Here is a 24,497-nt window from a genome sequence, read left to right on the forward strand (position 1 = left end):
ATCCCTCGTCACTCTAACATCTCTCCCCGACTCTCCAACCTTCTAGTGCTCATTTTCTGCCGTTTAGTTTCCAACACATTTAGGACGCCTGTGTCTCGGAACCTCTCGCCGTATCATCAGCGGCCATCATCGCCCGTCGAAAAGACATACTTGCCGGTATCCCCCCGTCATGTCATCCAGCAGAAAGCCTCTCATACGGTAAGTTTTTAGAAGCTTTTTATAAAACTCTGTGTTTGAACAAATATTTTTAAAGATGTTTTCCTGTTTAAAATTTGAATTGAAAGCCGATTTTGAGAACAACTTCGAAGTGTTGAAAATTTTCCGGATTCAAAAATGTGCACAATTTGTAAAATTCACCAGCTTTACTGAATTTAAAACAAATTTTTAACATCTGTAGAAAAGGGGTGCTCCTTGCCCTCGCCGGTAGTGGAGAGGCACTCCAGGCGCCCCTGTTACTGTCGACTGTGCCTGCGTACTTTTGAGAATATATATTACCTTCAACATCTATATTTTAAATACTGAATATTGGAATTTTCCGACAAAAAAATTACTCTGGCTTAAATTCTCAACCAAGTTTTCAAATTGTTTCTGTAATTTTGCATAAGACCCAGTAAGTGCTATAGTACATCATCAGCTTTTGTAATTGAATTAGAAATACGTACTCAAGTGATTTTAGGTTAAAACTGGAAATTGGAGTTGTAATTTTTTCACTGGAATGATAACTCTATATATTACTACTGAAAGAGTCACAACTCTGTAGTTTTTCTTATTTAAAATGCAGTTTTGAAAAAATAACAGTAGACATAAGCTTGATACTCGAATTTTCTTGTATTGACTCAGTTTTCTGTGTTTTTATGAATTTTGATGATTTTTTAAATCAAACAACTATGCATTTCCTCTAATTCTACTACAAATCCCCTTTAATCTCCGTTTTTTTGCATTCGTCAGCCTATCAAAAATCGATGTCTCTTTCCTTTTTGTATCTATGACATCCACGCAGTCTTCCGTTTGCATAAAAACGAAACGGTGCGCCGCAGATGTCGCGTGGCTTTTCCCTTTTTTGTAACCATTAAACAAACATATAGATACATAGAAGGACAACGTTTAAATAAATATTCAATTTTTTTTCTTTCAGGAGCAGTTCACACTCGGATCGTCCTACTACAATGAGGAATTGGCCCCTTTTTGTATTTCTTATTTGCCTGGTAATATAATTAACAAGAAGTCAATGAAATTATACACTTTTTGCAGGTATTATTCTTTTACGCATTCTACGTATATCAAGCTCAAGGAGAAGTTTTATCCCAGACAAACGAAGAAGTTCGACAACTATCCGCCCAGCTGAGTCTCACCAAAGGAAAGCTTGTTGGTTAGTAATTTTCTGCCGTTTATCTGAAAATATAGTATCGTTTCTTTAGGAAGTATGGCAGATTTGGAATCAGCGAATAGTGAGAAGAAGTCAGTGTCAATTCAATTGGATGATATTACAAAGAAGAACGAAGAGTGTATGACATCCTTGAGAAATACGAAATTGAGAGTTGATACACTTGAAAAAGACGGAAAATCGAATACCGATAATTATACGTGAGTTGGGGAAAAATAACTACAGTAATAATCTACACTACTCCAATCAAAAACAATTCAACAAAAATCAACCTTAGAGCTCAGTTCATTAATTAAATGAATATATTTCTCCCAAATTTAAATAACCAACACTTTCAGAAAAATGCAAGAAGAACTATCAGCGCTCAAGGAAAAAGCTGAAGAGCTTCAACGAAACAACACTGCATTGAATTCTCTTGTCTCCACACAAGCACAACTCATCAACCAACTCAATCAGACTATTGGAATGTAGGTTTCAATTAACGTTACCAAAATATAATTTGTTTTTATTTTCCAGTATTCAATTCGAAAAGGAAGAACTCAAAAACGCTGCTCACCTTAACAACTTGACTCCAAAAATCGAGAAGCCAAAGGATAAGCAAGCGGAAGAGCAAAACGCAGAAGAGCAACATAAGGAAAAAGAAGTTACTGTGACGACTGTAACCACACAACATTCACGGGAAGAAGCTCAAGTAAAAGAGGATAATCAGGCACAATCCACAACAACAGTTACATCAACGGAGAGTCCTGTTGGAAAGTTGGATGAGAAGAATCCAGAGATTGAAGAACCTGAGCCAATTGTCGCCGAGCCAGATGCAGTTGATGGAGATGAGCAAGACGACAAGGAGACATAATTTAAATTATCTGTAGGCAGGGTATTTTACTCTTCATTCCTTTATATCATCGGTTACTTTTTCATATTTCAGTTATTATTCATTTTAACTTAACTTTAGACTCTTTGCGCGGGTTTTCCATGGATAATAGTTTTAGTCATCATGCTTCTAACTGGGAGATTCGTGATTTGTACAAATACATGAACTCAATAAATATATCAATTTGAAACTATTTATTCTTGTTAATAATAATTATTAAGTGATAAGTTTTGGCTTTAATTGAAATGCAATTTGATTTTTAAACAAAGGTGTTGAACAAATCTAGGCTAATCTAGACATAAAATCTACAGCCAGCTGTCTAACAGCAAGATCAGGAGAACTTAACACAATTTGAGTAACTGGGGGCAAGAAATCTGGAAGATGCTCACGGAGCAAGTTATCAGACACATATCGAAGAGGAATCAAGCAGATATCTCGATAGGCAGCCAGACGAATTTCATCGAAATCTTCAGTTTTTGAATCAATGGAAACTGTGTCTGAATCATCGATTGCGTGTTGGAATGGGTTACGACGATCCGGGATGAAGGGTTTCAGGCGGTCACGATGCTTGTCATATTCTGAAAGTTTTATGGGTAAAGTTTTAAGTTTAAAAATGTTGTGGAAATCTAAGCCTTAATTTTTAAACCTAAAAATGGAAACTCAAATTTTACCCTCAAAACCTAAGTTTTAAATTTTAAGCCTGAATGTTTACATCTGAAATCCTATGTCTGATTGATTTGCCAGAATTTTTATAGCTGTACATCTAAGCCCTAATTCTCAAGCTTAAACTTTTAGGTCTGAAAACCTAAACATAAGAAATTCACCGACAAAGAGTAAACAAAAATGTTTTTTTTAGAAATATGTGAAACTCACCACTCAATGCTCCGTCTACAAATTCTTGAGACACTAATTTGTATGCATTCTCCTCTCCATTGTCAACGGGAACCAGGTGGTATTGCTGAAACTCATTTAGAACTTTTTCACCAATAGAATATATTTTCTTACTGTAATAGCATGTTCTCTAGTGACAAAAGCACTTCTTCTGGTGCTCACTTCAAACTCCACACTCTTTAAGTCAACACTACGTGATTTCACAGCTTTTGCTATTTCTGGTAGTAGCTCTGTGTTCCTGGAAAAACAATTAATATGAAATTTTCAACTTTTCCACTTACTTTGTTTTCTCGAACCTTCGAAGCAAACTCATAGTTTTGGTCAGGTTAGAGCTTACTAGAGCTTTGAGCAAATTAGCATGTTTAATTCCTAACATTCTTGACAGCAAACTTCCCACAGCTGGACGACTATCAAAATCTAAACTCGTCTGAAATTAAATAATGATTTTCTGTGTTGAAGACATCCAGTAGCTCACTTCCGAAGACTCATTGAGAATATTATATAGAATCGGGTAGATTGAATCATCAAGTTTTGGATCAATCGGGGACGTTGATCCAATTAATGTTGCTTTCAATTTTGGGTTTGAGTCTTCTGATAGTAGGAGTGATGCAATCAATTGAAGAAGTAAGCAATGTGTAAATAGAGAAGATATTATTGAATGAACTTCTAATCTGAAACTTCAATGGTACAATGAATGATTCTGGATGTTAACCGAGGTCTAGTAAAAAACAAACCGATGAGTATCAGCTCCGTGTGAAAGCATGATAAGTGCCACTCCTGAGCTCAAGTCCTCTTCTTCTTTCTGTCCCAACGACTTCTCTTTTTGAGATGAAAGTACTTGAACTGCAGCTATCAACTGTCTGAATGTCAGTTTCCCAGGATTATATGAGGTAACATCTCCAATGTCACCATTCTCATCTGTGGAACTTCGAACGAAAAATGAGTTTAAAAGTCTGACATGACGAAGGCTTTGTGTTCTGTACGCAGTTAGACATGAGGTTAAAAAGTTTGAAAGGTAACTTACGAGGCAGTAGCCAAAAAATTCGAAAATATATTCCACTGCTGAGTTGAAAACTTCGAAGAGTTCATCGCGATCAATGTAAAATAAGCGGGAGCCACAGCACAGGTCTTGTCGAATAGTACACATTCAACAATCAACGCGCAAATGTCACGAAGAAGTCGATCTTGCCAAGATGACACTAGAAATACAATACATAGAAAAACAATTTAAGTAGTATGTAATCTCTGACGCTGGCACACCGTTTGACCCACCTTTTTAACAAGTCAAAAAACTCCCAGAGTCAAAGAATACATACTACTTAATCTCCAAATATACCCAAAACTCCCCGTTTAAAAATTCTCATTTTCTCCAAATCTCCCTATCATACATAGTAGTCAAGCTTCGACCCACTTTTTCAAAATTTTAAAAACATCATTTTTTAAAGAAAAATTAAACTTTTAGTTACATTTACTCATTTTTCAAAATCTCAAAAAGTAACCATTTTTTACCTATATCAAAAATTTCAAAAATCTAAAACATAAAAAATACCCCCTGCTTTCACCTTCACCAAAAATTTTTCATAATCATCATATACAAGCCAACTGATAAGACTCCCCACTTCTTAACCAACTCCAAGAATTTCTTATCAGCTTCCATCATAGTCAAGTGGTAGTGTGCCTGTCTTGAAAACTTAACACAAAAGTTTGACTCCACACACAAACTTGGATCAAATAAGCTAAAGAGATCTCATTACCTCTCAAAATATGCAAGAAAAATCGAGAAAAAATCTGAAAAAATTCGAGAAAAAAAATGGAAAAATTCTCGAGAAAAAATCTTGATGGAAGAAACTCAGTGTGACGACAGAACAAGATGACACATCATTCTCTTATCAAACTACTCAACCTGAATGCCACTGTGTCTGACCAACACCTTTCTTATCAATTAATTTAATATTATTTCGTTTTAATTAAATGATATATTTCTTTTCAGACATTTTGTCGCCTTTAAATGAACATATACTGCCTAGGCTGCAAAGAGCAAACAGTCACATATAACATCATAAAAGTTCAAACAACAAATAATAGAATAATGATTAAAGGAAAATGTAATAAGTGTAATAAAATAAATGTCAAATATCTTCAAATGTGAAAACAGGAGGAACTTTAAAACCACCCAAAAATTCTAAAATTATTCTTGAAGAAACTTTTTATAATCCTGAAACTGGATTTTGTGGTATTAACGAATTACAACGTAAAACTAAAAAACCAATTAAAGAAGTTAAACAATTTTTAAATGAGCAAGATGTGTATACTCTTCATAAACCAGCTCGAAAAAGTTTTATAACTGAAAGAGTATATATTCATAGTATAGATGAACAGTGGCAATCAGATCTTGTTGAAATGATTCCTTATGCAGAAGAAAATAATGATTTTAGATATCTTCTTACAGTAATTGATTGTTTTAGTAAGTATGCGTGGGTTATTCCAATGAAAACAAAAACTGGAAAAGAAACCGCAAATGCTATAGAATCTATTTTTAAAGTAAGAAAACCTCAAAAAATGCAAACTGATAATGGAAAAGAATATTATAATTCAGAGATGAAAAAGTTATTTAAAAGTTTTAACATCAATCATTTTTCAACATATTCTGAAAAGAAGGCTTCCATCATAGAAAGATTTAATAGAACTCTAAAAGAGAAAATGTGGAAAATGTTTACACATCAAGGTAATCATAAATGGGTAGATATACTAGATAAGCTTGTTTCCGGATATAATAATCATTATCATCGTAGTATAAAAATGACTCCTATCGAAGCTTCTAAAAAAAAATAATTCAAATCAAGTTCATGAGAATCTTTTCCCTGAAGAAGTGAATTCTTCTAATATAGAAAAGAATTTAGAATTTATTGAAGATAATTATCAATCTAATAGTAAATTTAAAATAGATGATACAGTAAGAATAACAAAATATAAAGCTATTTTTGCTAAAGGATATTTACCTAACTGGAGTACAGAAATGTTTAAAATTACGAAAATACATCCAGGCAAAGTAATAACTTATTCTATTAAAGATTTAGCAGATGAAGAAATTTTAGGAAAGTTTTATGAAGAAGAACTTACACTATATAACAATGTAAAAGAAGAATTTAAAATTGAAGAAATATTAGAACGTAGAACTAGGAAAGGAATAAAAGAAATTTATGTAAAATGGTATGGATATCCTGATAAGTTTAATTCATGGATTCCAGCAAACTAAACACTAATAACTTTAATTCTATTATCTTTTATTTCTACAACATTTTCACTCATCACCAAACAATAACATTTTGTGCTTGAAGCAATACTTTTAGAAAACATTGCTTTTATAGTAACATCAGGTCTAGATTGAATTATTCTATCATTTTGTTTTGAAACATCAAAAACTAATAACGGATAATAGTAATAGTATACATCTTCTTCCATGAAAATATAATCTTTAGTAGATTCATAATAACTGTTTCTAAATTCTTTAGCAAAATTATATTGTTGAACTGCATTAAATTTATCAAAATCAAATTTCAAACATTCATGAGGATATCTTTCAGAATTTAATTCAACATATATTCCTTCTAATCCACAATTATCAAACTTTCCAGCATTCAAATAATTATTATCTCTAGCACATTGAAATGCTACAACAATATATTTTATTTTATCATATTTAGTACCCAACTTCCATGTGAATTCTCTATTTCCATTAGGAATATTATAACTTTCAAACTGTCTAGAAATAAAAGGCATTTGAATAAGTTTATTACTTTCAAAAATATTTAATAATTTATTTTGCATTTCAAGACATGGAATAATCTTTGGAATGATCCATTGAAGTTTATTGATAACCATCTTTGCTGTGAATCTCTGTGGATCTGAAGATATGATACTATTCTTGTTTTCAGGAGATCTGTAAAGAGAAAGATTATGTTTTCTCCCATATATAACTTTATTATAACATTCAACAAATCCAAATATATGAGTTAAAGGAATACAGAAAGTAATATTACCTTTTCTATTCTTTGTATATTTATTTATTTTATATGTCATGATATCCTTTGTTTCTAAAATCCATCCAAATGTATTTTGTTTATTCATGGTACTACTATAAGTTAAAAGTCCTTTCATTAGACTTGCTCTTCCAGGATCCATAATACTTTCTACTGGCATTCCATCCATATTATAAGTTGCTCTATCAAATAAAAACATTGCAGCATTATTTGTTAAAGACACTTCATCAGTTTCTGCTAATGCAGTATCATCCAATTTAGAAATTTGTACTTCCATATAGATATAAGATTTATGTAAAAGTAAGTATTGATCACATGTTTCTATAACAAAATTTATTTCTCCATGTTGATTTAGACTTGATCCTGAAGATGGAAAAATGCTTATTAAATTCTCTTTTTGAATTGATGTATCACTAACAATAGGATTATCAACCATAAGAATCTTATCAACAGCCTCAATCATATTTATAATTTATTAAGAAAATTTTTAAACATTAATTTTATAAAGTAATAAATGCAAATATATTCTAGAACTTTAACACTATTTCTCTTATTATCTTATTTTCAAGAAGGTATAAGTAAAGCTATTATTTGTACTGAAAATTCTCCTGTTCAATATTTTAAACTTCCTAAACTTCATAAGTGTAATTATCATAGAATTCTTAACAGTAAATCAGAAATAGTACAATATGAAGTCTTTAAACCTAATATAATAGAATATATTTCGGAAGCTAAAGTATGTAAAAAGTTAGTTAGTGAAGTATCAATGTATACAGATTTCTCAGGATATGAACATCTAGTTGAAAAAGAATTAAATACATATCCTATTACTCTTGCTGAATGTAGAGAAATGGTTAATAATAAGAAATGTGGATATGGAACACTCTCAAAATTATCTTCAAAAACTTGGAGTACTAATAATAAAATTACAGTAGATTATCCTAATAGATTTACTAGTTTATTTACACCTAAAAGATATTACAAAGAAAATTGTATTGTTATTGAAACTAAAGTTTATTCTCACTTCAATCAAACAAGACCAACTAATGTTTTAACTGATATGAATAATTGTAAATACCAAGATGGATTTTGTGAAATTAAGAAAAATGAAATTATTACTTGGGATATTAACAATGATCAAAAATGTCAATATATTTCAATTGGAATTCTTGAAGGAATATACAATAATAATCTTTGGATTAATAACAAAAATCAAATAGCATTAAGTTTCCCAATTAGAAAAACAATAAGAGATTGTGGTTTAGATCTTATGATTAGTGATGAAGGTTTTGTAGTAAGAGTAATTAAGAATCATAATCGCTTTCCAAAACAAATACCTATCGCAATTTCTACTCGAGAAGAATTACAACAACAAAGACATAAGCAGCAATTAGAAGAATATGAGAAAAGAAATCAAGAAATTTTAAGAAGAGAAGAAGAAATAAAACAACAAAATCAAGAGAGAGAAAAACAAATCAATGATGATTTTGAAAAGAGAAAACAAGAAAAACTAAAAAGAGAAGAAGAAATGAAACAACAAAATCAAGAGAGAGAAAAACAAATCAATGATGATTTTGAAAAGAGAAAACTAGAAAAACTACAAAGAGAAAAACTTTTTGAAAAAAATAAACAAGCAAAACTACAAAGAGAAAAAGCTCATCAAGAATCAGAAAGAAGAAAACTTGAAAAATTAAAAAGAGAAAATAATACTCCTACAAATAGAACTAAAAGAGAAATCTTTCAACCATTACCACTACCTGATTATGATGAATATTTGAAAATCAAACAAGATTGTGACAATTTTCCAACCCCATCAGCTTTCAAAAATAGTAGAGAAGGCTGTGATTCTTTAAAAAGTTATACTGAATTTATAAATACTATTGCTAACTATGAGAAAGAACTAAACAACAATACTGAAGGATGGCAACCATTACCATTCCCAGGTTATGAAGAATATTTAAATATAAAAGAAGATTGTGATAATTTACCATCTCATGAAGAATATAAAACAATTAGAGAAGCTTGTGATGTATTCCCAAATTATACAGAGTTTATAAGTAGAGTTGCTAATTATGAAATGTTTGAAATTGGAAAAACTAGAATAAAGAGAGAACTATACTCAGACTTTCAAGCAGCAGGAGAATTTCAATATCTAGAAAATCAATCAAATAATTTATTAAGACATACAACAGAAGTTATGTGTGATATCTTCAATGAACAAAATGAGATTCTTGAAACTCTTATTAGAGGTAATCCTAGAAGATATATTCAAAAACAATTGAACTTAACTGCAATTTAAAGTTTTTAGATGATAAAGTAGTATTTCATGAACATATTTTATTAGATTTAAAAACAAATATTGAAGAAGAACTTATTGAAGAAATGAGAGAAAAGTCTGATATTTCTATTGAAGTTCATGCAAATAATCAAGACTCTACAATGCCTCATGAGATATTAGATGATGTAGAAGGATTCTTTGGAAAATGGTGGCTTAGAATTTGGAGAGTTGTTGTGTCTCTTGCTGTTGCTTTAGTTTATATATTTTTAGCTAGATCACTATGGATGATTCTTTCACCAAAAACATTTATAGATAGGAAAAATAGAAAAAGAAAAAGAGAATATGAGACAGTAGAATTAAGAGAAATGATACATCGACCATCTATTCAATCTTTAACTGTTGATTAAATTTTTAATTAAATAAATAAATAATGAGATTCTTCAATACTGATGATCAAACTAACACTTCTAGTTATGTAATTATTACCCCTAAAAAAGAAGATAAAATAGAGTTAGTAGATAATATAAAAACTTATAATACAACATCAAATACAGAATCTAACATAAAAACTTCTAGTATTAAAGAATCAAATATAGAAACTTCTAGTTTAAAAGTATCTAAGAAAATAGAAGGATCTGGAAATAAAATGAATAAGAAATCTAAAAAATCTGATGATAAAAAGATATCAAAAGCTAATAATAATTTCTTAAAAGTTCTTAAAAGTGGATCAGGTTTTAAGAGAATTTAGATGATATGTAACTCAATTTCAATATCACATTTATTTGATTCTATAAGATTATTTGAATCATCTACAAGTCTCAAAGTTATGGTATTACATGTATTAACTATTTTATGATATATCAAATTTATAGGTTCATATTTTACTTTTTTATTATTTGAATAGAATTTACAAATTATATTACTTTGTTTTTCATTCATAAAAGAATCACAAATAAGACTACAAGATAGATAAACAAAGATATTTTTACTCATATCTATAGTTCCATCAACTTTTACAACTGCAATAGATGTAGCATTAAAGTTTTGATTAAAGTTAAATTGTGTATTATTTGACTTAAGATTAAGGAATAAGTGAGCCATTTAATGAATAAAAATTTTTATTAACATATTGATTAAATTAATTGTATTAAATCATTAAATTAATTGTATAAAAATCTGACTTCACTGATTATTCTGTTAAAAATTATTACTCAAATAGAAACAATAATTCATTACTGCCTAATTCAATAAGAGCATGTATTATAGGAAAGTCTGGATGTGGTAAAACTAATTTATTAATGAATTTACTTTTGGATAAATTCCAAGGAGATGATTATTTAGATTATGATAATTTATATATTTTTTCTACAACACTCTTTCAACCATGTTATCAAGCTCTTATAAATGGTTTTGAGAATGGTTTAAGTAAGAGAGACATTAGACACTGCTTTCAGACACAAAATTTTATGGTTGATAAGAAAGATAAATCAAATATATTAGTCACTACATCAGAAAATTGTGAAGACATTCCTGATCCAAGTTCAATAGATCCTAATAAAAAGACTTTAAATATTTTTGATGATTTGATGTTAGAAAAACAAAATAAGATAGAACAATATTACACTAGAGGAAGGCATAATAATATTGATTGTTCTTATATTTCTCAAAATTATATAAAACTTCCTAAAAATACTATAAGAGAGAATGCTAATTTCTTTATAGTATTCAATCAAGATAAATTAAATCTGGATTATATTTATAGAGATCATTGTGGAGAAATAGAAAAGAATACATTTCTAGAAGTGGTTACATCTATTTGGAAAGTTAAATATTCATTTTTAACTATTGACAAAACTAGTGAAATGGAAAATGGAAAATTTAGGAGGTTTTTAAAATACTTTATTATTTTTTAAGTATATAAATGAATTTTTCACATGTTACAATAGCTTTACTAATTTTATTAACTGTATGTAGTTTTCTCATTTTATTCAATATAGAAAATAATGTTATCAATTATTCTATTGTTTTATTCATAGATTGTATAGTTATATTTATTATTGTAACATGTTTACAAAAATCACATGAATCTACAAATGATAAATTAATAAAAGGTCTTTTAAATAATTTTAGTGATTATACAAAATATGTAAAAGAAGTTGTTAATACAAACTTTTGATAATATCCATATTCTTTTTATTTATAATAGATTCAATCTTATTTATTTCATTATTCTTTCTAGCATTTCTAGCAATATTAAGTTTATTTAATTTTTCTTGATACAATTTAGAATCGGCTGAAGATGATTTATTAATAGTTTCTTGTAATTCTAGATTCTTTTCTTTCTCATATGCTAATTCAGATTCAAGCTCCGCAACTCTCACAAGAAGTTTTTTATAAGATTCGGATAATCTATTGACAACATCTTCTAAGGAAATGTTTTGAATTGAAATTGATTCTAATTTATCTACTAATGTTTTTAATGAAGATAAAAGAATATTATCTTCTTCTGAATGATCTATTATTTGTTTCATTAACAAATTTATCATTGATTGTATTTCTTTTGCCTTTTTACAAGCAACACTATTACCATGCTTGTTCAATGATTCTGATATAAATGAAAAAATCTCAGAATCAGATTGAATAGTATTCATAGAAGATACAACTAAATCTTTTATCTGTTTACTTATTTCTGATTTAACAGATGTTATAGTGTGTATATTATTATTCTTTCTATTTGTATTCATATTTATTAAAAGAGAAAATTAAGATAGGCCATAAATATTTCTAAAAAACTTATCTTGTTCTGTTCTATTCTCTTCTACTTCAGCTCTCCAATTGCATTCCTTAGATGTCTTTTTGATATTTGGTTTTTCTTTCGGAATATTTTCTGAGAATCCCTTTGTGGTTTTAACAATATGTTTCTTAAGATTTTCTGAACTATTTAATTTAACATAGCAATCTTTAGGAGCTAGCTTAGATAAATTATCATTTTCCGGAACTTTTAATATTTCTAATGTATCACTAGGATATATTTTATTAGAACGTTCTAATACCACTCTAAGAGTTCCCTTAGAGTCTTTTATTAACCAAGGAGCATGTAAATACACTTTTGTTTTATATAAGTATGCTATATTAGAAGGTGTAAATCCACTAACTGATGCTGATGAACTTACTATATATCCTATATTTGTATTATGATGAATATATTGTCTCATTTATTACTAATGAAAATTCTCCTCCTCCTCCTCCTCCTCCTCCTCCTCCTCCTCCTCCTCCTCCTCCTCCTCCTCCTCCTCCTCCTTTTTCCAATTTTTTAAATTTCTCAAAAATCAATATTTAGAATAAGATCTAGGTAAAAGTAGATTTATCTTCTTAGATCCAGAATTATCTTTACAAATTATAGTAGGTTCTACTGTGTGATTTACTATATTCTCATCTATAACATTATATTTAACATCTATCTCATCTCGATCCAATGTAGACCCTCGAACCTCATCTTTTATTTGATTCAACATAGACTCCTTGACTTCTTTCAATTTAGAATTATATTTTTGAATGTTTGTAGTGTCACCATTATGCTCACATTTAATATCTATCACTAACTCAGGATACATTTTAGAAAACAAATCATCATTTACATATACATGTAATTTCTCTGAACCTCTTTTATACCTTGTTCTATTTTTACTAGAAACATTAGATGCTATTTGTGGATAATCTTGGAAATAATAATGAGGAATATCTTTCATTGGATTGATTTTATCTATTAGATATCTAAAACTAGATATGAAATATATATCTCTATTTTCTAAATTTTTAATATGAATATAATGTTTTGGTATGTTTTTAACTTTTTCATGATTCACTACCATTTAGTAAATAGTAAATTTCCAATGTTTTTAAACACATTAAAATGAGGTATATTGATAATTAAAAGTGATATTTAATGTATTTTTACTATATTCTTATAAATATAGAAAACATCATTTTATGATATATAACTACTAAGACATTTATGGTAAATATTTAGTGAATTTCACATATTTTTTGTTGCATCAAAATGAGGTATATTGACCCTTTAAATGTAATAAATAGTGTATTTATATTGAATTTACCATATTTTATAAAACCATCATTTTACTTCATATTTTATGTTTTGAGATTTGCTATAAATATTTAGTGAATTTCACATATTTTTTGTTACATCAAAATGAGGTATATTAACCCTTTAAATGTAATAAATAGTGTATTTATATTGAATTTACCATATTTTATAAAACCATCATTTTACTTCATATTTTATGTTTTGAGATTTGCTATAAATATTTAGTGAATTTCACATATTTTTTGTTACATCAAAATGAGGTATATTAACCCTTTAAATGTAATAAATAGTGTATTTATATTGAATTTACCATATTTTATAAAATCATCATTTTATAACATATTTTCATTCTGAGATTTGCTATAAATATTTAGTGAATTTCTCATATTTTTTGATACATCAAAATGAGGTATATTGACCCTTTAAATGTAATAAATAGTGTATTTATATTGAATTTACCATATTTTATAAAACCATCATTTTACTTCATATTTTATGTTTTGAGATTTGCTATAAATATTTAGTGAATTTCACATATTTTTTGTTACATCAAAATGAGGTATATTAACCCTTTAAATGTAATAAATAGTGTATTTATATTGAATTTACCATATTTTATAAAATCATCATTTTACTACATATTTTGTGTTTTGAGATTTACTATAAATATTATATGAATTTCACATATTTTTTGTTACATTAAAATGTAGTATATTGACCCTTTAAATGTAATATATAGAGTATTTTATAACATATTCTAATAAATAATAAAAGTGTCATTTTAGTACATATTTACATTCTGAGATTTGCTATAAATATTTAGTGAATTTCACATATTTTTTGTTACATCAAAATGTGGTATATTGATCCTATAAATGTAATAAATGACATATTTATATTGAATTTACCATGTTTATAAAAAGCTTCATTTTACTATATATTTGCATTTAAGATCTATCCCTGTTTAAGTATAAAATATGCTCTAAAATTACATACCAATATTTAAGTAAAGAACACCTAAATCCTTCTTTTTGATCTTCTTTTGTCTCACTAGCTCATCTAACATGGCATGGATTTTATTGTACTCCCCCTTGTTACCTGCTTGAAATGAACCAACAGATAGTTTTAATGAGTCAATAAGAGAATTAGTATTTGATGGAATGAATGATATGGAACTTCCTTGTGTTGTATTAGATGTATTATCTGTATTATTTGTATTAGTAGTCTTTGTAACAAAGTAGTGAGCTTTAATAAACTTCCATTTTTCACTAGAATCTGAATTATATTTTTTACTTGTTTTATCAAATCCGTTATACAAAGCATTTGAGCATATTAAAATTTTCTGATAGTTATTTGTATCATCTTTTTGAATCTTATTCAAGTTTGGAGTTTTCTTGATTAGTAACTCCATTAATCCCTTTGTTGCATCATATTCATCACTATCAATTTTAATAATATTTTGATCGAATACAATATCTTTATTACCAATTGTATATTTTTTATCTTCTTTATTAAATCTAAGAGAATACCCAGCATTACTTTTATCAGAATTGTCTTGAAGATAACCAACTATTAAATTACTAACTACTAAGTTTGGAGAGGAATTCGATGTGGGTAAAGTCACTGATGGTTTTTTGATATGACTTTGTTTGTTTATTGATGGTGTTTTAGGTTGTTCTATTGATAGTTGTTTATATGAGGGTTTAAAATTATTAAGAGTTTCAACTATCTTATTCTTCTCATCTATTATTTCTTCTTGTAGTTTTTTATTAGATTCTAATATAGGTTTAAACACGTCTATTCTATGATCTTCTATATTTTCCAAGTCAGAACGCTCTTGTGAGTTTTTGAATTTATGCTCTCTTCTATTCTTTATGTAGGTTTGAACGATTTTATTTCGATTTTTAGGGTCATAAATTTCTATCACCGAGTGCATTTATTAAGTAAAAATAATAAGAGTGCATAAATTTTTATGAAAAAGATAGAAATATCATTACGTTTTTCATTTGGAAAAACTCTACTTAGTAAATGCAGAAAGTAGAAGATTACACTAAACTTACAAGGGATCAACTACGCAGTCGTATTTTAAAAGAGACTAGCTATAAATCGTCTGAAATAAGACAAAAGGGGGTTAAAGAGCTTAGGGAAATCCTAAGAGTACATTATGAAAAAGAAAAAGAAAATGAAAAAATTGAAAAAGAAAATAAAGAAAGAGAAAGAGATAATTTCCAATTACGGAAGTTATTCCCTAATGACAAAACGGTTTTCAGCGAGTATAAAGAAGTTGGAGGTATGTTAAGAGATACAAAATATACTGGAAACTTTAAGAGTATTGAAAACTTTTTAATAAAACAAAAAATGATATTGTAAATGATATGTATGAAGGATATGTAAAAATTTATTTCACACTAGAACTTGAATTAATTAAAGAAGAAACTGGAGAAAAACAGCAAGCATTTTTAACAACATTAAATAAAAAATTATATGAATCAGATGATAAAGAAGAATTTATTGAAACTTTAAAATTAGAATTAGAAAATAGATTAGAAAAACTTGAAACTAAAGGATCTGGTTTTAGAATGAATAGAATTAATAAGTTACAAATGTATCAAACTAAAATGAAATCACTAACAGGAGCAAAATATATAGAACTACCAGCTTGGATCAAAAATAAGAAAGCAGTAATAAATATTAAAAATGAGGATAACTTCTGTTTTATGTGGTGTGTACTTGCACACCTCTTTCCAGAAAAAAAGAATCCACAACGAGTAAGCAATTATCAAGAACATACAAATAAGATAGATTTTGAGGGGTTTGAATTCCCCTTCAGTTTAAAAAATTTAAAGAAATTTGAAAAGAAAAATAACCTAGCTATTAATATTGTTAAAACAGATAATGAAGAAGAAACTGAATACTATAAACCAACAATTGAATCATATAGAATATCTAAAAATAATAAAGTAGAAATGAATCGAGTAATAAATTTATTATATATAACAAATGAAAATAATGAAGGACATTTCTGTCTTATTAAAAATCTTGATAAACTAATGAATAATCGTGGAAGTAGTAGTTACAAATTCTGTATTAGATGCTTTAATGGGTATTATAATGAAGAGAAATATGTGCGCCATTTTGAAGATTTTATGAGCAATGATCCTATTCAAATGATTAAACCTTTTGAATCTCATATTAAGTTTTCGGCAATCCAAAAGACTCAAAAACACAGATATGTTTGTTATGCAGATTTTGAATCTGTTATTTATAAATTGAATAGTACATGTAATTCACCTGATAAATCTTATAGTGAGAATATTGGTAAACATGTACCATCTGGTTTTTGTGTAGTTGTGGTGGATTCTTTTACACAGAGTATTTATGAAATGAAAAGTTATGTTGGTTATGGCACAATATTAAAATTCAATGAATACATTAAAGATGTGTGTACAAGAATTCTGGATATCCCTTCCATGAAAATGGGTGGGTTGACTGAGGAAGAGCAGATTGAATATGATAGCTGTAAATCATGTCCAGAGTGTGGAGGACAATTTAGTGAAGATAATCCAAAGGTCAAAGATCATGACCATTGGACTGGAGAATTTAGAGGTGTTCTATGTAATAGCTGTAATTTGTTGAAGCGAAGAAATAATTTTATTCCTGTCTTCTTTCATAATCTAAGAGGATATGACTCTCATTTGATTTTCAGTGATGGAAAATCTTCTGAAATGTTAAAGAAGGAAAAAGTAAACATTTCTTGTATTTCAGCAAACATAGAAAAGTTTATCAGTTTTAATTATAAATTTGAAAAGACACTTGAAAAAACAAATAAAAATAAAATAGAAATGAAATCGGCAATAAAAAAAGTTAAGGAAGCAATAGTAAAAGTTGAAAAGGCAATCGGATTGAGCTACAAATATTACTTAGAAAAGTTAAAGAAGCAGTGGAAGAAGTTAAAAAAGTACTTGGAGTCAATTACAAAGATTGTTTAGAAAAAATAGGAAAAGCACAGGAAGAAACTGAAAAAGTAAAACAGAACTTGAACAAGAATAAGATACTTTGGTAATCAATTCCTTTGAGAAAATCAAAGAAGCAAAAGAAGAAGTTAAAAATGTAATAAGATCTGATTACACAGACTGTTTAAACAAAGTTAGAAAAGCAGAAGATACATTAGCAAAGATAGAAAACAAATATAAAAAAGAAAGTGAAGAAGTTAAAAAGACAGGAAAAAATAAAGATAAAGTTGAAAAAACAAAAGAAGAAGTTGAAAAGGCAAAAGAAGAATTTCAAAAGGTAGAAGAAGAATTTCAAAAAGAAGTTGAAAAAGTTAAAAAAGTTGAAAAAGAACTTGAGAAAGCAAAAGAGTCTGATTTTAAAGTGTATTTAGATGATGTTAGGTGGTCATTAAAAAATGTTAGAGAAACAATAGAGGAGACTAGAAAGTATGAAATTAGATTCTTAGATAGTCTAGGATTCATGCCCTCTAGTCTAGATTGTTTAAGTAATAATTTAGAAGATGAAGATTGTAAAATTACTAGAAAATATTATGATGAAAAATATAAAGATGGAAACATCTTTAATCTTATGAGAAAGAAAGGAGTATACCCATATGAATTTATGGACTCCTTTAAAAAATATGAGAATAAAGAGTTACCCTCTATTGAAAATTTTTATAATAAATTAAATAATGAAGATATTAGTAAAGAAAAATATGAATATGCTCAGAAAGTATGGAATGAAACTAGGTGTAAAAATTTAAAAGATTATACATTAATCTATATGGTTAATGATGTGCTACTATTGGCAGACATTTTTGAAACTTTCAGAAATGTCTCTTTGGAGGTGTATAAGCTTGATCCTTGTTGGTATTATACATCTCCTGGACTTGCCTGGGAAGCTATGTTAAAGAAAACTGGAGTTAAACTCCAGACTATTAATGATATTGAAATGTATAATTTTATAGAAAAAGGAATAAGAGGGGGTATCTGTAACGCGATGTTGAGATACTCGAAAGCAAACAATAAACATCTAAAAAATATAATACTGAGGAAGAAAGTATATATCTTTTATATTTAGACGCAAATAATCTATATGGATGGGCGATGAGTCAAAAACTACCATATGATAATTTTGAGTTTGAGAAAAATGTTAATGAGATAAAAGATATTGAAAAATATTTAAATGAAATAGAATTAAAAGAAAAAGGATGCATATTGGAGGTGGATTTAGACTATCCAGTTGAGCTTCATGATAGGCATAATGATCTACCATTTTGTCCAGAAAATAAGCTTGTTGGAACCACTAATAAATTAATTAGTGATTTATCTAATAAAACCAAATATGTGATTCATTATAAAAATTTAAAGCAAGTATTAAAAAATGGAATGGTTTTGAAGAAAATTCATAGAGTTGTGAGTTTTAGGGAATCTAATTGGTTGGCTCCATATATAGAGCTAAATACCAATCTTAGAAAGATTGCTAAAAATGAGTTTGAAAAAGATTTCTTCAAACTCATGAACAACTCTGTGTTTGGAAAAACCATGGAAAATGTAAGGAAAAGAGTAGATGTTAGGATTTGTAGCGATGAAAAAAGTGTTCAGAAGTTAGCTAATGATGTTAACTTTAAGCAGCGACACATCATCAATGAAAATATGATTCTTGTAGAAATGGTTCAGAAAAACATAAAATTGAACAAGCCGTTTTATGTTGGAATGAGTATTTTAGATTTGAGTAAGAATCTAATGTATGATTTTCATTATAATGTAATGGAGCCTAAGTATGGAGATGATTTGAAGTTGTGTTATCAAGACACAGATTCTTTCATCTATGAAATAAAAACTGAGGATGTTTATGATGATATGAATAATATGAAAGAATGGTTCGATTTTTCTGACTATCCTAAAGAACATTCACTATATAGTGATGAGAATAAAAAGGTAATTGGGAAGTTTAAGGATGAGTTGAGCGGGAATATAATGAGTGAAATCGTTGCCTTCCGGCCAAAACAATATGCTTTTAGAGTTTCTAAATTAAATGATTGTTTGGAGGTGGAGGTTAAGAAAAATAAAGGAATAAAAAGGAGTGTTGTAAAGAAGGAATTAACTTTTGCTGATTATAAGAACTGTTTAATTGATAGAACGGTTTCAAGGAAGCAGCAAATGTTGATAAGCTCAAGCAAACATCAAGTTCATTCTGTTCAACAGAACAAAGTTGTTCTGAATAACATGATTGGAAAAGATGTAGAGGCTAAAAGATACGTTGTTGACAATATTCACACATTAGCTTTTGAGCATTTTAGAATTCCTAAACTTTAAATTCTTGATCTTGTCTCAACATTTGTATAACTTCCTCAATCTAATTCTTAATTAGTTCTTTTCTTTCATTAAAATCTTCCAATTTATTCAAAAGCATATTTCTTCCAAGTGGTCAGTCAAAATAATCCATTAGTCTTGTATCAACATTACTTTAAATTCTACAAATCATATTCTCCGAAATAGTCGTTATTCTTAAAATTTTCATTAACATTATAATAAATTCTTCAAAAGCATATTTCTTCAAAGTGGTCCTTCAAACTAATTCATAAGTCTTGTATCAACATTAGTATAAATTCTTCAAATCATATTCTTCCAAATTTGTCAGTAAAACTAATTCATAAATCTAAAACTAACAATGCTCCAAATTCCTCTAAAGCATATTTCTTCAAAGTGATCAGTCAAACTAATTATTAAATCTTTCATTAACAATATTCTAAATTCTGTATTTCATATTTTACAAAATAGTCAGTCAATCTTATTTTAAATTAAAGCTAATATAGAATCTTTAAAATCATATTTTTCCAATAATTTTAATAATAATAGACAATAATATCCACAATGATGGGTATTAAACTTTTGTATTTGAAAAGTGGAAATTGTTATTTCATTTGAAGTATTAGATTTCAAATATTTTATAATTTCTCTAGGTGGATCTAATCCGAATGAATCAAACTAATATAATTGATTTTTATAAATTTTATAACATACCCAATGTGTTCCATTATTTTGTGAAATATCTAGATTCACAATTCCAATTTCCTCTATTTGACGTTTTTCTGGTAAAATATCACTCATATATACACCTCGAAAGTTTTTCAGTTGTAATTCTTTTACTATTTTGATAATGTCCATGTTTGTAAGAGGTTTTAATTCTTTTCGTAAACCAATAATATCCATTTAATTAAAACGAAATAATATTAAATTAATTGATAAGAAAGGTGTTGGTCAGACACAGTGGCATTCAGGTTGAGTAGTTTGATAAGAGAATGATGTGTCATCTTGTTCTGTCGTCACACTGAGTTTCTTCCATCAAGATTTTTTCTCGAGAATTTTTCCATTTTTTTTCTCGAATTTTTTCAGATTTTTTCTCGATTTTTCTTGCATATTTTGAGAGGTAATGAGATCTCTTTAGCTTATTTGATCCAAGTTTGTGTGTGGAGTCAAACTTTTGTGTTAAGTTTTCAAGACAGGCACACTACCACTTGACTATGATGGAAGCTGATAAGAAATTCTTGGAGTTGGTTAAGAAGTGGGGAGTCTTATCAGTTGGCTTGTATATGATGATTATGAAAAATTTTTGGTGAAGGTGAAAGCAGGGGGTATTTTTTATGTTTTAGATTTTTGAAATTTTTGATATAGGTAAAAAATGGTTACTTTTTGAGATTTTGAAAAATGAGTAAATGTAACTAAAAGTTTAATTTTTCTTTAAAAAATGATGTTTTTAAAATTTTGAAAAAGTGGGTCGAAGCTTGACTACTATGTATGATAGGGAGATTTGGAGAAAATGAGAATTTTTAAACGGGGAGTTTTGGGTATATTTGGAGATTAAGTAGTATGTATTCTTTGACTCTGGGAGTTTTTTGACTTGTTAAAAAGGTGGGTCAAACGGTGTGCCAGCGTCAGAGATTACATACTACTAATTTAGATAGTTAACTTTGAAATAAAATAAACAAACTTTTCTCCAATTCCAGCATATCAATAACTGTCTGCGTACATGCTCCAATCACTTGCTTCAAGATCTTCACCTCTTCCACATCGAGTCTTCTGATCCATTTTTGTACATATGGAAGAATTACAGCAGACATACAAACTCCTCCACTATCAGCTCCAAGGGGTTTTGTGGAAATATCAACTAATAGTCGTCCAATCATATCCAGAAGATTTTTTTGAGTATTTGGAGATGACGTCAGAAGAGTTCCGCAAATTTGTTCCACTGGAAAAAAAATGTAATAGAGCCTGGTTTTGCCTTTCAATAAGAGAGAAATAAATTTAGAAACATGTTTGCTAAATATTTTCAGCAAACCAGAAAAACGCAGAAAAATTGTCTGAAAGTTTAAAATTACAGGAAAAAAATCCGACAATTTATCGAATTTTTCCTGCAAACTTCAACTGTCAAGCAATAAAATTCATACGGGAATTTACAAATTAAACTCTTCCGAATGTAATTTTTCCAATTTTTTATACCGAGTTTTCTCAATCCTATTTATTTATTTCATTCATTTTTTCTATGCTACATACTGAACATTTAGCTCATTTTTAAATTTTTAAATCGAAATCGTCAGATGTTTAACTTACTGAATGTCAAAAATAGTTCAACTCCAGCAATCTCATATGTTTGTTTTTCATTCCATGGAAATGGTCCATGAGGAACTTCAATTGGATCTTGATCCATTTCTACCGTATCCAAACATTTTGATCTCAAATCTGATCGATGCAATAAATGATAATTGGGTACATGTGGAGTACTGTAGAGGTATAATATCAATGAGTAAATGTTCGGTAGAAGTCGAAGAGCTGCAGATGATACTTCCGAAGAATCTTCCGAGTTTTGAAGCAAATTAACTACACATGGTACGCATTCAAGAATGCTCGATGATAAAACCGGTGGACTATCGATACGAAGATACGAGGAAATAACATCAATTGCACACCAGTGTACTTTTTCGTCACGAGCTGCTCCGACTGCTTTCAGAGATCCGAAAAGAGGTTTCCATCCAGATCCTATTTTATCGGCTTGTGATTGTACAAGCTGGCTTAGAGAGGATAAAAACTGTTCTTTAGTTTCTTCTGAGCAGTTTTCAGAGCAGGAAGCAGTCTGTAAAAAATATTTCGTGCACTTTTAATGTAAACGTTTATTCCATTATGAAAAATTACTTGAAACGGTCCAATGAGCGTCTGATTAAAAGACATTCCAGGTGATTCGCTGACTAATAATCTTGTCACAACTTCAGCTAACGCAGACGCAGCAATTCTTGATTCTTGATCACATTGACTAACTTTCACAAAATGAGCTGATACAAGTGGATAGATAAACATTTGATGAACTAAAGGACGATGTGATAAAGTTGAAATAATGTCAGAGATCTGAAAATTTCCCGATCTAGTGGACTTTCTATATGAAACCTACCCTTGATAATAGTGAAACTGGTGCCGTAAGGTGAATATGTTTCTGGGCAGTATAGAAAACTCGATTTTCAGACGAAGAAATGATAGCCACACATAAATCATGAAGGGCAGGAAGACATAGCTCTCGGCACACTTTGGAATAGAATCTGAATTAAAACTACCATTATTCAAAACCCTTTAATTTCCAAAAGAGAGAAATGTAAAAAATTAATACCTGTCGACTTTGGCGATGAGCACACAAATGGCTCTATTTAATGAATGAACAGACAACGTTGGCTCATCTCCAAGAGCATTTTCAATTGAACTGTCAGCGGCTGTTGTTTTCTGAAATCTTATGATGAAAAGCATATGAAAAATTCCCGTTGTAATTTATAGTTTGAAACCACACAAAAAATTTGGTAGCGTCTTCTATCAGTTTAAAATCTGATGTTTACCGAAACTAGTGTTAAATTTTAGGGCACCTTTTTTATCTTTCATGTAACTTTTCTTAACCACTATACCAGAATTTAAAACCAATTCTGGTAGTCAATGATCTTAGCTGCCATGTCATTTTTATTTATCAATTGCGAACCTAGTAAAAAATTATCAAAAGCATTTCATTCCATAAATATTTAAAAAATTGTTAGTATATCAGTTCTCTTAGTAGTCTTCTCCATCTTCGAATGCATTATCACGATCTGCAGTGGATGCCGTTCCATTTAGCTTGGCAGTTATCGGATCCGGGATATCAGTTGAATTGGCAACAATAGCATCAGTGACAGCAACAGTGACAACAGATTGGGATGAACTTTCAGCGAGCGTAGAAGTTTGAAGCGTAGTATTCAAGACAGGAACAGTTGAGCTATTGATGGGAATAACTGAAGTTACAGATTCCACAGTTGAATTTGATGAGTTTGTAGTTGGAGGAGGATCTGTGGAGGTAATGGTGAATCCGATAGTAGTGACAATCACAGGGATCTTCGTTGTTCCTGTCAAATTGGCAGATGTAACGTGCGTTGTGCCGTTCTCTTTCACATCTGTAGAACTGGTAGAGCGGTTCAGCGGAGGCCTCAAAGTGGAAATAATCTGAGTGGAGTTAGTAGCTGGAGGTGCTGTCGTGGTGTTGGTCGTGTTAGATCCTCCAGTCAAGGCATCACTCCTGGAAATGTCAAATTAAACAGGGATTTTGATACATTAGAATTTTACTCCAAAAATTTGAAATAACAGCGAAGACAAATGGAAGTAAATCGAGAAAGAACGAGAACCCCAACTCTTGAAAATCTTTCTATTTGAACTCCCTCTGAAACGAGAACTGCAAAACCAATCAGCGATCTGCTCGTTTGAACCCGTCCACTCCGTTAATTGGTTCAGAAGTAGGAGAAGCGAATCGCCGGCTGGAGGGAGTTCAAAAAGGTAGATTAACCAGTGTTGGATATTGTATTATTTTTCGATATTTGTTCAGTTTGTTCTTGTGGAACAGAACATCTTAAAATATCATCATCAAAGTGAATA

At 29.2% G+C, this 24,497-nt stretch overlaps 3 protein-coding genes, 2 non-coding genes and 1 pseudogene across 8 annotated transcripts in view; 2 read left to right on the forward strand and 4 right to left on the reverse strand.

Annotated features, from left to right (window-relative positions):
- On the forward strand, positions 1 to 2,459 carry T20F10.2 (the record flags this gene model as incomplete). 3 transcript variants are annotated; one of them, NM_001047219.4, is made up of 6 exons in its annotated part: positions 1 to 198; positions 1,136 to 1,205; positions 1,252 to 1,369; positions 1,419 to 1,584; positions 1,723 to 1,851; positions 1,901 to 2,459. In NM_001047219.4, 6 exons carry the CDS (start codon positions 170 to 172, stop codon positions 2,235 to 2,237), a joined length of 849 nt encoding a protein of 282 aa, NP_001040684.1. The 3 variants fall into 3 exon arrangements, with proteins under 3 accessions (NP_001040684.1, NP_001367140.1, NP_001040686.1); NM_001381192.1 differs by lacking the exon at positions 1 to 198 and having other exon boundaries at positions 1,167 to 1,205; positions 1,901 to 2,237; NM_001047221.3 differs by lacking the exons at positions 1 to 198; positions 1,136 to 1,205; positions 1,252 to 1,369; positions 1,419 to 1,584 and having other exon boundaries at positions 1,727 to 1,851; positions 1,901 to 2,237.
- Y106G6G.2 (SEC7 domain-containing protein) overlaps positions 2,429 to 24,497 on the reverse strand; it is a 27,303-nt gene continuing 5,234 nt past the window's right edge. The window contains exons 15-26 of the mRNA NM_001364056.3: positions 23,221 to 23,330; positions 23,008 to 23,152; positions 22,755 to 22,964; positions 22,176 to 22,695; positions 21,556 to 21,813; positions 4,171 to 4,345; positions 3,881 to 4,123; positions 3,622 to 3,817; positions 3,428 to 3,573; positions 3,261 to 3,384; positions 3,129 to 3,213; positions 2,429 to 2,833 (exon numbers count right to left, since the gene is read on the reverse strand). Coding sequence (NP_001350967.1) covers positions 2,538 to 2,833; positions 3,129 to 3,213; positions 3,261 to 3,384; positions 3,428 to 3,573; positions 3,622 to 3,817; positions 3,881 to 4,123; positions 4,171 to 4,345; positions 21,556 to 21,813; positions 22,176 to 22,695; positions 22,755 to 22,964; positions 23,008 to 23,152; positions 23,221 to 23,330 — 2,508 coding nt within the window. The 3' untranslated portion in view covers positions 2,429 to 2,537. The remainder of the gene's footprint in view (positions 2,834 to 3,128; positions 3,214 to 3,260; positions 3,385 to 3,427; positions 3,574 to 3,621; positions 3,818 to 3,880; positions 4,124 to 4,170; positions 4,346 to 21,555; positions 21,814 to 22,175; positions 22,696 to 22,754; positions 22,965 to 23,007; positions 23,153 to 23,220; positions 23,331 to 24,497) is intronic.
- T20F10.9 lies at positions 7,669 to 7,820 on the reverse strand. The gene has a single exon (NR_050491.1). It is a non-coding gene; the product is annotated as an Unclassified non-coding RNA T20F10.9 (non-coding RNA).
- On the reverse strand, positions 11,618 to 13,452 carry Y106G6G.7 (annotated as a pseudogene). The gene is made up of 2 exons: positions 12,859 to 13,452; positions 11,618 to 12,396 (listed from the first exon to the last, which is right to left on the reverse strand). Coding segments are annotated over exons 1-2 (1,373 nt in total).
- Positions 15,090 to 15,303, forward strand: Y106G6G.9. Its single transcript, NR_050492.1, has one exon. It is a non-coding gene; the product is annotated as an Unclassified non-coding RNA Y106G6G.9 (non-coding RNA).
- The window catches only part of Y106G6G.4 (Teneurin-m), a 1,688-nt gene continuing 762 nt past the window's right edge, over positions 23,572 to 24,497 (reverse strand). The window contains exon 3 of the mRNA NM_001392928.1: positions 23,572 to 24,144. Within this exon, the coding sequence (NP_001379040.1) occupies positions 23,646 to 24,144 (499 nt within the window). The 3' untranslated portion in view covers positions 23,572 to 23,645. The remainder of the gene's footprint in view (positions 24,145 to 24,497) is intronic.

This window comes from Caenorhabditis elegans, chromosome I (assembly GCF_000002985.6).
Source record: "Caenorhabditis elegans chromosome I".
NCBI classification, from domain to species: Eukaryota; Metazoa; Nematoda; class Chromadorea; order Rhabditida; family Rhabditidae; genus Caenorhabditis; species Caenorhabditis elegans.